Source organism: Scomber scombrus, chromosome 14 (assembly GCF_963691925.1).
Source record: "Scomber scombrus chromosome 14, fScoSco1.1, whole genome shotgun sequence".
In the NCBI taxonomy this organism is placed as follows: Eukaryota; Metazoa; Chordata; class Actinopteri; order Scombriformes; family Scombridae; genus Scomber; species Scomber scombrus.
The window spans coordinates 22,063,343-22,077,000 of NC_084983.1; the positions used below are offsets into that span (position 1 = coordinate 22,063,343).

The 13,658-nt window shown below is 40.8% G+C and overlaps 1 protein-coding gene across 1 annotated transcript; it reads right to left on the reverse strand.

The window, feature by feature from the left end:
• Positions 1-1,584: 1,584 nt before the first annotated feature.
• ppp2cab (protein phosphatase 2 catalytic subunit alpha b) lies at positions 1,585-12,412 on the reverse strand. The gene is made up of 7 exons (XM_062432640.1): positions 12,151-12,412; positions 3,242-3,451; positions 2,960-3,133; positions 2,660-2,749; positions 2,399-2,560; positions 1,924-2,042; positions 1,585-1,723 (listed from the first exon to the last, which is right to left on the reverse strand). The coding sequence occupies exons 1-7, from the start codon at positions 12,250-12,252 to the stop codon at positions 1,651-1,653; spliced, it is 930 nt and encodes a 309-aa protein (XP_062288624.1). The 5' UTR covers positions 12,253-12,412; the 3' UTR covers positions 1,585-1,650.
• Between the last annotated feature and the right edge of the window lie 1,246 nt (positions 12,413-13,658).

Genomic DNA, 13,658 nt, shown 5'->3' on the forward strand with positions numbered 1-13,658 from the left:
TAGAGTTCATAAATATCACTTAATCTATTTCTAAACGTTGCATCACTGCTTCTATTTTCATAAATGATATAATACAAACATTTTGTTGTTTTTTCTGTGATTGTTATTTTCTTTTAGATTTGCTCAGTGACCAAATGAATGACAGAGAAAATGCTCATTGGGCACAACTTATATGTGGTAAATGACACAATAGGAACACACATAAAGTAATATTATCTGTCACCAAAGAAATGCCAATCATACTATTTTTTGTGCTCTTGATAATTTCACACATCTTGAAAACTGAGCCTTCGGTGTTAATGTCTTTTTGTTTATTTATGTTTCACTTATTCCTACATTTCTGCTGGCACATGAAAGCAACTGTTCCCTGGCAAAAACTACAGAAACCTCATAGATCACAGGAGGATTTAAGAAATGTGAAAAATGAATTTGACAGTGTAAATGTGTATCTTTGTTCTGGTTTGACAGATTAGCATTATTTATCTCCTTTCAAAAGACATCTGGTCTTTAATAATTATACTTCAATAATAAAATATTATTGTGCTCACACCAACATTAAAGGCAAAATGCAAGACAGTAAATGCTGGCATTGGTACATGATAGACATGCATTTCTCAGGTTTTCTGGATATCGTTTCTTTACATTTTCGATGTTCTCAGCCATCTTGTTATCGGACATGACAGTGACACTCTCCAAGAAGTTCATCAGTGTATAGACCTCTCTGAAACACACATCCTGAACTAAATCCTTAAACGTTGCACTGCCAGCCAACCTGCGGTCCAGATGGCTGAGCTACTCGCTGGTTGGTGAGATGGCAGACCTCCAATTGGCTAAACCCACGGGGATCTTGTAAGCTAGACCATAACACCGGGTCACTTCAGGACATCGTTTCTCAGTATTATAAAACAAGAAAACAGTAGTCACATCAAGGAGCCACCTTCATCTTTATTATTCAAATGGTTTGGTTAATACAGACTCTGCAGTTCAGAGGGAGTTAGTGAGTTGATGTGGATGAACACTCCATCATCTGTCGATCATATACACCAAGCTGGGTGACTGCATAAGAGTTACAGGACAAAGTTACACAGGAAAAAGAAACCTTGTGTAAAACCTGCCTGATGGGGGGGCTTTATTTGTAATTTTTTTAAAAATCAAAAAGAAAAAAAAAAAAGCATCTGTAGTGTGAAATCTTTTCATCTTTTGACATATGTTACATTTCTTTAGATTTACAAAAGTGCAAACAGATCATGTTCAGATCTCCTAGACATAAGCCATGGCATGTGGGATTCAATCCGCCACATTTGAAGTAGCAAACTTTCATCTTGGACCTCTGTGCCATCAGTCCAGCTACACAGGTACAGGTAGAGATTTTTTTTAACATCACTGTCGGGAGAGATTTTCAATACATGTCCTCAGCAATGAATATTGTAATGATTATGGCACACACCTTTTGGTCCATCCATCAACACACAGACTTTGTTTCTGCTAAATGCTTAAATAGGTCTTTGTGTGAATATACAATGTGCACTGCTGTGTAGCCCCCGCCCCCATGGCTCCTACCCTCCCCTTCCTCGTTCATGTTGTTTTCGGTTGAAGGTCATATATCATGGCAATACTGGACTTGACTGTACAATGGTCAAAGGTCAGAGTTTACAGGAAGTAGTCTGGGGTGCGGCGAGTGACATGAGGCTCCCCTCTGCGAGGCGCAGGATCAAACTGCAAGCTGGTGGAAGGAGGAATAAAAAAAGTACGAAAATCCATTAAAGTTACAATTTTTTGCACATAATTTGAGTTTTACAAGACTGGTGCTCTGTATCATTTGAAAAACAAACTACTCGACAATCATGAAAAGCTTCTTTTAGATTTTAGACATCAACTGAATTACATGTGTCAGCTCCAGTTTTCAATTTTGGCTGTACTTACAACGAGTATTGGAGGGTGTCGTCTAGTTCCATGATAGCTGCCTGGTTGCCACAGCGGTAGCAGTAGTTTGGAGCACTAAATATTGTAACCACATTCCTCTCATGGCACCAGTTATAACCCTTGGAAAAAAATAGATGCATTATTCACTGGAGATGTATAATTCAGGATAATACAAAACTAAACATGTTCTTGAACTGGCTGGTGATATAACTGCTTGTTTTACTGTTTTTTGCAGCAGAGATCTTCGGGAGAAATTATGTTTTTGATTCTACTTTCATCTTTATTCACTTCAGCATCTTTAATGAATAAACACCAGGGAAGTAAGTAATAATTTACTGTAGCTGTACTCTACTAAAATTCATATCTGCCTGTTAAAATTACAAACATGCATGGTGGCTTTTGAAATCGATTAGACAATGTGAACAGTCAATCCTCAGCAGCCAATAATTTGACAATGAAGTATACAGGCACATACCTCCATAACCAGCTGGTGGGCACGTGACACCAATGTGAGGCGGTTGGCGTGGTTGAAAGTCTCTGAAATGTCCTGACCGAAAGTATAGCCAGCTCCTCGGGGGGAGATGCCCCAGCCACCGCGATCGTCGGGGTCTGACCACAGCAGGTCACACATGGGACCCTGCAGAGGACGAGAGAGATGGGCAGGTTAACGCTTGTTCTTAATTTTGACTTTCCAGCTTTTTTGGAAATTAAAGACACAATTTCGTATTATCTTTACCTCATGTGGCACTTCCTGCAAACGGTCCAATGCTCTGATGTGATCCAATGTATCTATGGACGGTGACAGGCCTCCATGAAGACAGAAAATCTGGAAGGAAGAGAGGAATGTTTGACTATTAACAGAACATACAAGAACTTGTCTCTGATCATCAACTTCTGTATCCATCACACATTTCTTTTTCTTAAACAGTTTTATATACAACTTCCGCTGAGCAACATTAAACTCTATATAACAAAGTCCTGTACTTCTCAGTCCATATATATCATATCTGTGAAACCAACCCACGTGTATTCTCACCTGAGAGTCTACCAAGGCAGTGAGGGGGAGGTAATCGAACAGGTCTGTGAAGAACTTCCACACGTTGGCGTTACCATATTTCCTTAGGCACTCGTCATAGAAGCCATACACTTGTGTGATCTGTCTGCTCTCGTGGTTCCCTCTGAGGATTGTGATGCGCTCCCGGTAACGTACCTGAAACACGAGCACAGAACAGAACAGAGATGCATGTTAACTGTTTTTCCAAAAAGTTAATTTCAGTCAAATGTGTGAGGACTCGGTAATGCGGCAAACTGAACTTACCTTAAGTGCAACTAGTAAAGTGACGGTTTCTACAGAGTAGTACCCTCTGTCCACGTAGTCTCCCATGAACAGGTAGTTTGTGTCTGGAGATTTTCCTCCTATCTTGAATAACTCCATGAGGTCGTGGAACTGCCCATGCACATCGCCACACACTGTCACTGGACATCTCACCTCCTGGACGTTTGACTCCTTTGTCAGGATTTCCTTTGCCTGCAGAGAAAAAAAAACAAACACATTTTCATGGATTGAAAATAATGAAATAAGACATACAAAAACTGCAAATGATGCAAATGAAAAACCCAAAGAGGCTTAAAACGATCTCAAAAGTCAAGAAAATCCAAACAAATCCTGTAATATTTCTGTATATTTAGAGATCAAGGAACTCGAGTAACCACTGTATATATTTTGCGCTGTGTTTTGTTATTTCCATGCAGGAAAATCCATGTAATCCTGCAGTGTAATCACATGCTCTGTGCACTGTCATTTTCTATGTCATTATTTGTTCTCCATCTTTATTTCAGGAACGGACAATTTCCTGCCGACCTCGCTGCACAATTTCCACATCAGTCTCCAGTGGGGGTCTGCATCGAGATGCTACGCAGTGATTACAACACAACTCCCAACATCACCAGCATAATCTCTCCAAGGAAATAAGCCCCTACGCCTGTGTATATGTGTGGGTGTGTGTATCTCCAGTTTCCTTTGGGCCTGCCTTGCAACACTTGGAAAAGACAGCTCTGCCTTCACTGCAGCAGTTCCTAAAAATCAATTAGTGTGACGCTCCGAAAGCCGAGAACAGAGAGGAAAAAGGTCGTTGGTCTTGGTTTACTCAGATTATTATTTTAAGAGGACTCAGCTATGGTTAAGAGACAGTGAGCAACTGCACCCGAAAATGGAACTATCAAAAATATTTTTCTTGGACGCAGCTCGTTCTAACCAGAATTCATCGTGGCGTAGTTTAAAAATTGCTGCACCAGTGTGTGACTCAGTATGTTGCCTGCAGCTAGTGTTGCTAGAGGAAACACTTGAATGCTGCTGTCTGCTGATTCACTGCAAACAACACACACACACACACACACACACACACACACACACACACACACACACACACACACACACACACACACACACACACACACACACACACACACACACACACACACACACACACACACACACACACACACACACACACACACACACAATCAAAATATACCAAGGATTTTCTTTTTGCACGTCAGCTGTTGCAGGAAAAAAATAACTTAGTGATAACTCTTATTTGACGTAAGGGGACATATATGGTAATTTTACTATTTTAAGCTACGTTCTGCTACTAATTTTCACTAAGCAGGTGCCTGATATTAATATCTTTACCACTAGATGCCAGATTATAATAAAACTAAAAATAGAAGAAAGCTTAAAACAGTACCAATACTAAATCTGGAGACCCACAACAAGGCCTATTCCTGGAGTCAGTCTGGCTTGGCAGACTAGCGCTGACTAAGGGGGTCGGTCAGCTGGATGAGCCATTTTAAGGAGCTTTGGAGCAAAGAAATCCTGAAGCTGAGAGTAAAACTCTCTGAGACGAATGACCACGAGACACGTCCGACGCATCGAGACGCGAGAGAGAGAGATGTGGATCGGGATGAGAGATGGAGTGAGGCGTCTGTAAAATGACAGCGAGATGGACAATGGAAATAAGGAGGGGAAGCGGGGGGGATGCATACACCAGCCCCTTTTTAAGTGATTCTTGAGATGTGATTCCAGTGAAAAGGTCATTACGCATCCGCTTGCTAGCTGGGGGTCGGTTATGTGTGTGTTTCATAAGATTGTTATCACATGACTCTTTGAAAGCAACTCCCGGTTTGGTTTTCTAAATGTCTGATGGTGATGATGATGGTGCATTTTGAGTAGCCCCCCCACTCCATATTTTCATCCTTTTAAAATAATAAATGAAATCAGGGTGAGAGAGAAAGAGAGAATTGATGCTGACATAGTAGCTAAAGTTGACCCATCACCCCCGACAAATGGTACAGAGAAAGAAAGACAGGCCCACAGTGACCAGGACAGACCAGGACTGCAGCGCTGCACAATGCTGACCTATATTACACACAGACACTCTCCACGTGCCCATACTACCATGTGGCAGGAGGCCTTTGAATTACTGAGCTCTGGGATGACAGATTGACCAGAGCCTCTGACTCTAAAGCAATTGAATCGTTAAGCCTGAGAGAGAATAGTCTAGATGCCTGTATTAAAGAGGAGCTGTGATATATTTTCACAACCTCACTAATTACTCTGAGTGGAAAAAAATCATGATGAGATGAGTGAAATAAACAAACAAACAAACAGCCATTTGAAGTGGGCCAGGTCAGTCAGTCTGTCTGTGATCCTGCTAGACGTTTGCTGTTCTGAGTCCACATTTTATTTCCTTTAGTGGCATTTTTCTGTTTCATTGAGTGCTGTATGACTGGGTAGAAATGAAATGATCAAATGTGTGCAGTGAATAAAAGTTTTTAAAAGGCACAGTAGTTTTAAACAGTGTTAGGTCATAGGAGGGCCAGCCAACAAGCTCTTATGGGTTTCATTGGCTCCTCCTGCACATGTATTTTTTGTTGGTTAATTTTCCTAATCTCAAAAATACTGCATGCATTATGTATATTTCTTGTATTCTATATTTTTTGTATTTTATATGCGATAACTGTTGGGACTACAGAGTAGATTAAATCAAAGCCTCTAGATCAGGCTACGAACACAAAGTACTTCTAGAGGGACATAACACTCAGATATAATTACCATAGTCATTTTAATTGGGATTCCAATTAAATGTTTTTGTTGGCATCTTGCCTGTTCGAAAGCTGCAGTGTTTTCAGTTTTGTTTCATGTCAGCCATGAATCACTGATGAAGCTAACTACGCAGTTTCTCTCCTGTTTCAAACAAGTTTATACACAGAAACTTCTGTCTGATCTCATTTTAGTCTAAATTTAGAGCCCTTGTAATAATATACCAGACACTTGGTCTAAACATAAGTAGAACTACCCAATCAAAAAAACAACTTTAAATGTTATTCCTTCTATCTATTCATTCGTGCATCCTTTACTATGTCAATGCGTGACATAGTATGTATCCTACAGCTCTGCAGCCTTTCAGTGAACTGTATGAGTAATATGTTGATGACACATCAGATATCGCCTCTGTGTCCTACATTGGCTCAAGTGATTAGAACTAGGTTAATGTGCACTTGTTAATCTAGCACATTTACAACAGACGTGTTATATGTGCGGTATTAAATCACAGATTTTAATGTTATCCAGTTTTTAACCTCTTTTAGTCTTTAGTCAGAAACCCTACAGTTGTACGTACAATATAACAGTCATGTAACAATATAAACCAACAAAAAAATGACCGAAAACAACTCCGTATCAAACAGGATTAAGTTCTAACATGTGACCTGCTGTTTTGGGTACCAGGATAACTTTTTCATGACTCCTGTTTTAAGCTTGGATTTAGTGATGACTGCAAATTGTGTGTGTATGAGTGAGAGAGCTGTTTATCCATGAGACGGCAGATCACAGCTTGTACCAGTGCAAAAAAAAGATGACGCCAGCGGTTACGTAATCACCTCGCCCCAAAGTACAGACCACACCTATGGCAGAAATGCCCCAGAGAGGCTAAAGGGAGGGATTCCTCGGCCCAGATTACAGCTACGCCCCGGGACAGCAGAAAGCCACACAGTCAACAAACTGCTTAGCCGAGTGCTGAGACGTGAAGTCAGCATTTTCCCGACTGCCGCAATATAATCCCATTAAAAGAGAGTTAAACATGGCCAAAGGTTCTTCTAGATACAACTTAGGCCAAACTAAGCTTCACAACAAAGTAAAACAACAAACACGAGGGGTGACATCACGCAAGATGTTTATGGTAATTAAAAATCAAACATTTCACTGACAGCAGCATTATAATTGGTGAGGAAAACAGCAGCAAAATGACGGCAGACTGTTACCTTTGGCCATGTTCTCACCTGCCATTAAAATGTGTCTTGGGTGATCAGATCACAAGTGGGAAGCTCTTAAGTACAGGTGTGAGAATGATGGCTTCTACGTAGGCCAAAGTATGTACTCGTTTACGTGCCAACGGCGTCGCATTAAAATTATAACAAGTTAAAACAGCGTTGGCTCACTGATGACTGACAGTTATTGACAATAACATAGTTGTTTAAAAGCCTCTCCTCTCTATGCTGATTACATTAATAAATTACTCTTATTGGCTCTTTACTTGCAAAGCTTTTATTGCGCTTACAGTAACGTAACAGGTGTATTTGTCGCTGTCTGTCTCTCCTCTGCTCTGCTCCAGTGAAACAGAGCAGAGGAGAGGAGAGAAACCCCATTGCAACCATAAATGACAAAATACACAGTAGAGACTATGTTTATTTATGTTATCTACCTATTTTATGTGAGCTCATTTCATTTCATCTCAGTGTGAGGGTCAGAAATGATGTAAGTGTGTATTACTGAAGAGGAAGCGAGATCCGATCACAAGTGGTCTTCTGAGACACATGTTTATGTCAGGTGTGGACAAGGTCTACGTCAGCTTTTGTACGACTGTGAATTTTGCTGAGATGACTTTAACGACCGCATGTCAGCATCAGTCATTTAGGCTTCAGTGTTCAAAGGTTACTGTTATGCATACTTCAATACTGTTTTTGATTCCCATTTGTCTCATTTTTAAATGATATTATTGTAACACTTTTAAGGGACTTCTACTTATTTAGCATCACTGTAACCAAATATACACAATTCTTTTCAACAGTGCTTCTGACTAATTCACTTTTATGAGTAACACAGTGACATCAGTTGGCAAATAAAGCTACATTTGCCCTGACTAACAGTGACAGAAGTCACACAGAGGTCTTCAGTTTCATAAAGTGGAGCAACATCATTACATCATTACATCAGTCTGACACACTTTACATGATGTCATACTAATGTTTGACAAAAAACCCATCTTTTACCAAACATTTACCATTTACACAGCTGTATCATTTACTTCCCTTTATAAATAAAGTGTGTGAATCACAATCTCCACTTCAGGATTGTTTACCAAGTCAAGACAAAGACAAATAAATTAAATCAAGCCTAAATTTCTCAAACGCTGCCTCATAAGGGAATAAAAGAGCAAAGATGTTAACAACACAGGGCTTAAAAAGTAAGGGCAAAAAAACATTGTCTGACTGGTTATGTAATTCTCAAATGGTTTATTTTTGAACAGCGAAAAAATAAAAGAACGTCATGGAAAGGATATGTGTCTCTCTCTGTGTCTGAAGCATGTGTAAAGGGTTTAATTACATTTGCTTTGTGTATAAAAATCAATTTCCAGTGAGCAAAGCATCGTCTGCAATCATCTAATTTAATCCTGGAGACTAGATTAAATACTAAGAAACGATCAAACAGATGACCTTAGTACTCTGTAAAACAAACATAATTTTAGAAAACACATCTACAGCCTTGAGAAATGGGATACAAAAAAAAAACATCTTATAAGCTTATAGCTATTTCCTCCTCCCTACATTATATTACACACCACACTGAAACTTTGGTATGTTCAGCCAGTTCGGAGACGGTCAGAAAGCAGAAATGACAAGGAAGTGAGGACGGATTACACCTCTCATCTCATTCCTCCACACCCCCGTACATCCCAAAACAGAGACGGCCGCCCTCTGAGTCAGAATGAAACACTATTATCCTGAGTCACACACTTTGATCCCCTTAGCAACAAAGGCTTTGATAGTTTTAGTGATGCAACTCGCAATCAATCACATCCTCTGCTATTTTTAAATCGGGGAGGATGTTGTGTAGGTGCATTCTGCTGAATATATCAACACACGAGCCGCAGAGGGATGGATAGACGCAGGTAGACAGTAGTTTGGGAGCTGTTGAGTTCTTATGAGCTGTGACAGTGATAAAGCCTCAGGGCGAGGAAACCGTAGCTTTCCTTTTTCCTCTCGACTGCTTTTATGGCATCTTTGCTGCATTAGGGAGGAAACGGTGGAGAGCAACAGGAAAGAGAAACATTATTTTTTACAGTCTACATGCTCCTTCTGCATTGTGTTCATTTTTCTGCTGATTTCTGTCACAACTGCTCGCAGGGTCTACAAATCTGTCTTCTTGATTGTCTAGCTTTGCAAGACAGATGTAGAGATGCAGAGGTACTTCTAAAATCATATCAGCAGGGAAAAAACCTGTTAAGTCAAAACAAGAATAAAAATTGACATCCTCCTTCTCCTTACTACCTAAAAGACTAAAAGATGACAAAAAATGTATAAATCTGGAAAATAACATTACATATCTACAGCTAAGCTAGTTTAACTTTTTGAGCTGATACAAGAGTGCCACAGCATGAACCCTCCCGTCCTACGAAGAGGGCCCACGTCCCGTTTTGGGATCTTGACCTGCAGTTAAAAAAAAACAACACAGGGTTGAATAATGCAGTTCAAGCTACTGGAACAGACTGTATCAGAGGAGAGCGAAAAAGGAAAACAAATGCTGGGATTAACGAGCCACTTGAGAATAGCGTGACCTTACACTGCAGTGAACAGCACTCCAAACATGGTCGTGGGCCTCATCTCTCAGTCCTTTTAAGAGCTGAGAGGGATCAAGCCCGCCCGCTATAGAATGAACACAGATCTGGCAAACGGCAATAAAAACATCCGTCCAAATTTTGAGACTGCTATAAGCAAATTTTGAATTTGAGGAGAACCAGGATACCAGAAGAGCCCAAGAGATAAATTTTCCTTTAAAGTACGGACCTCTACAGCTGGAAGTAAGCAACGGTCTGAGCAGGAAAGATGTCAAAGAGAGATTGGGGTTAAGCTCAAGCTCAGACCGGAGAAGTATGCAGAAACTGTTGGCCTGTTATCAGCAAAAGCAAGCTGCATGGTTACTGAAGACACTGTTCATGTATTCTTATTAGCATGAATTACAATAGGTTAACAGCTGGATGAGATCAAGCTCCTGGTTTTGTAACAAGAAAAGAGAAGTTAAAAGGTCAAACACACGCTGCACTGACACCATATGCTGCACTGTGTCAACATATTTGAGTTTATATGAGCAATTAACATCCAATCATGATCTGTGGTGTCATTAAAATGCCAAGCAGGCCCAGCTCATTCTGATTTTGTATCAAGATGACAAGAGGGGAAAAAAGATCTAAGTGACTTTGAAACAGAGTTCATTGTTGGGGCACAGACGGCAGCAGCTTCAGTCACAAAGACTGCTGTGATGCTCGTGCATTAGTGCGATATATGTAAGGAAAAACAGAACCAGCAACTCTCCTGTCAGCTGACCAAGAAAGTCAACGCAGGACGTGCTCAGACCGCGTCAGCAAGAACTGTCCGTCGACAATTACATAGAGAGGGATATATTATAGTAGGGTGACAGTGCATAAAAACCCTTCATTACAATGCTGAATGCACATTTGAGAGTTCAGCGCAGTGCAAAAAAACCCCACCAGGCACCGGTCTGCAGAGATGTGGCGGAAAGTGATACGGTCAGATGAGTCATAACCACAAGTATTATCGACAAGTGGGCGACTGAATGTGTGGCGTTCACCGAGAGAACGGTACAGACCTGAATGCTTGACCCCTACACAGCGGGGGGATCTGGTATCGCTGTTGTTAGGCTGTGTGTGTGTGTGTGTGTGTGTGTGTGTGTGTGTGTGTGTGTGTGTGTGTGTGTGTGTGTGTGTGTGTGTGTGTTTGGGGGGGGGCATTTTCCTGGCATGGTTTGGGTCTACTTATCCCCTTAGAGGGAAGAGTCACTGCAAATCAATACACAGTTGTTCCGTGCAATCATCTTTATCCTACGATGAAACATTTCTATCCTGACGGGAGTTCATGGTCTCTTCCAGGATGACAATGCTCTCATCCGTAGGTCATGGGGGGGTCACTGAATAGTTTGATGAGCATGCTGTGGCCTCGCAGTCACTGGATCTCAACCTGACTGAACACCTAAGGGAGATTTGGACTGACATGTTAAACATCTTTTGGAAAAATGCTGTTCAGAGACTTTAAGGATCAATGCCAATGTGCACTGATGCTATTCTGGCAGCTCAACACCCTACCAAGACATTTTATGTTGTTTTTTTTTGTCACCCATGTGTACCTTGGACCAATTAAACAGCGTGATGTCATGTTCAAGTTTGAAAATTGACTACTTTATTGCCTGTTAAATGGGACAGTCTCACTATTTATTGACTAGAGAAGTAAATCAAAAGCTACATGAAAGGCAGGGGGTCAGAGGTTAACTGCAACTTTCTTGGCTACCTCTGGGAAATGCTGCATAATGAAATCATGAAGCAAAAAAAAAAAAAACAACCACATTGACAGAGGATGACAAACACAACTTTTACCCATCTTTACCAGGGCTTCAAACAGCTGCACCTGACCTGAGGATAAGACTCAAAACATAGCTAGCTTTTCTTAAATTAAATTAACTGCGTACATATAATTAATGTGAGGAAATGAAGCTGTCAGTGAAGTCTTTAAACTTGAGTGCACTAACAGAGATGCTACAGGTCAGACTCACACACTGACAGAGTAGGGCTGTAACATGTGGTATGTGACTTGAATTCAGTGTGGCTGGGGGGAAAAACACCGCTCAGTAACCCATATGAGCTCGTAATTCAACATTTCCAGACATTTCTAACAGACAACCATTCACATGTGCTATAAATAAGAGGCTAACACCTCGTTATGATGACAAATATACGCACCACGCAGGGAAATGTACACTATAGACGCCATTTTAAGAATGTGTGGAAGGCGGCGGTAAGGAGAGAGGAGAGAGGGAAGACGCTGACAGGAACTCGTGGTTGAAAAGGGGGTCAAATTATTAAAATATACATATCTCACCTTTTCACACAGACTTTTCACTTGTCCCTCCGTCAGCTGCTTGCACTCGTTGAGCTGCTCGATCCACAGATCAAGTTCTTTCGTGAACGCCTTTTCGTCCATTTCTGTGTGTTTTCAGGGTCGCTGCAGTAGTTCGTTTAGCTACTTTTTTGTTGTTGTTGTTTTTTGGTTATGAGACGCACTCCTCTCTTAATGTTCTGGTGTTTTCTGGAGCTTCACCAAACTGCGGGTGTTTGCTGTCTAGTGAAACGACGCATGTGCCTGTCTGTCAGATAGCTATGATTCGGCTGAATTGAAAGTGAGGGGAGGGAGGGAGGAGAGAGACGTCAGTAAGTGATCCACGTCCAGCTGTACCTAATCTAACACCGCACTTCCGGCTGTGACCTTCTAAATAAAAGCACGTCTGATTGGCAGTGATTAGTTTTTAGTTTAGTTTATCTGTATTTGTTCAGTGTACATTAATAAACATTTATATTTAAAAAAAAAAAGTAAATGCACCCAATTATGCACATAATCAAATTTCATCATCATCCTATTAATCACATAAAATAATTCATCATCAATACAATATACAATGTCCTGATGAGCACATAAAATATTTCATCATCAAACGACACATGTAAGCATAATATATACCCACCCCACCCTCCCCAATTCACACACGAGACCCTGCCAGTGACCAGCACTCAAAAAAACCAGACTCCCCCCACTCCCCAGCCCCAATCATAACCGCATGTATAAAAATATAGCCTACATAAATTAATCAATTAATGATACAAGAAAACAAAATACTTGAAGGACATATTCACAGTCATAGATATTTGTACCTGAGGTGTCCAAATGAACATTGATATGTATATCTATTGCTGTAATCATTCCTCCTGTTCATTTAAAAGATCTCTTTATAATGAACTTTTAAAGATATACTATGCAAGATTTATAGACTCCTACAAAAATAATCCCTCTCAATCATCACTTATGACCCACTAGTGCATAACATGGCCGGATCTACCATGGATCTAGGCAAGTGCCCAGGGGCCCTTGAAAATAAAGTTAAGTCTCATGATTGGGTTGATTGGGATTTAATGGTAAGCTTGACATCTGTGCAAGTGATGGTTAGTCAGAAGAAAATTGACAGAAACAACAATGAGAAGGAAGAGAACGAGGCAACTGCAATTAAAAATTAAAACTGCAAGCAGTGTCGAAGGGCCCTCGCACATCCTATGCACGTCGGGCTGTGGCGCAGTCGGAGGGCGCGCAGGTAGAGGTCTTCATACGCAGGAATGTCAATGCTTGTCACAGTCGCAGGGCATTGACAGCAGCCATGTAAAGGTCTTTGCTCCTGCTGCTTCAATGGAACATTGTGTGATGGGGTTAATGTCTCTTTTGTGCTTTTTTGTGCGTCTGGACATGATACATAGGCGTTATCGATTTCATTTCTCTATGTCAATGTGGAAGGCGGGGCTTAAACTTTGAAATCTTCCAGGGGGCGCTATTAATCCATTTTG

Excerpts from the sequence above, each read along its gene's own strand:
- ppp2cab (XM_062432640.1), bottom strand. The coding sequence starts at position 12,252 with ATGGACGAAAAGGCGTTCACGAAAGAACTTGATCTGTGGATCGAGCAG. Across the intron at positions 3,452-12,150 it reads TGAAAAGTCTGTGTGAAAAG|GCAAAGGAAATCCTGACAAA; the intron begins GTGAGATATGTA and ends TTTTCTCTGCAG. Across the intron at positions 2,043-2,398 it reads CCCACCAGCTGGTTATGGAG|GGTTATAACTGGTGCCATGA; the intron begins GTATGTGCCTGT and ends TTTTTTTCCAAG.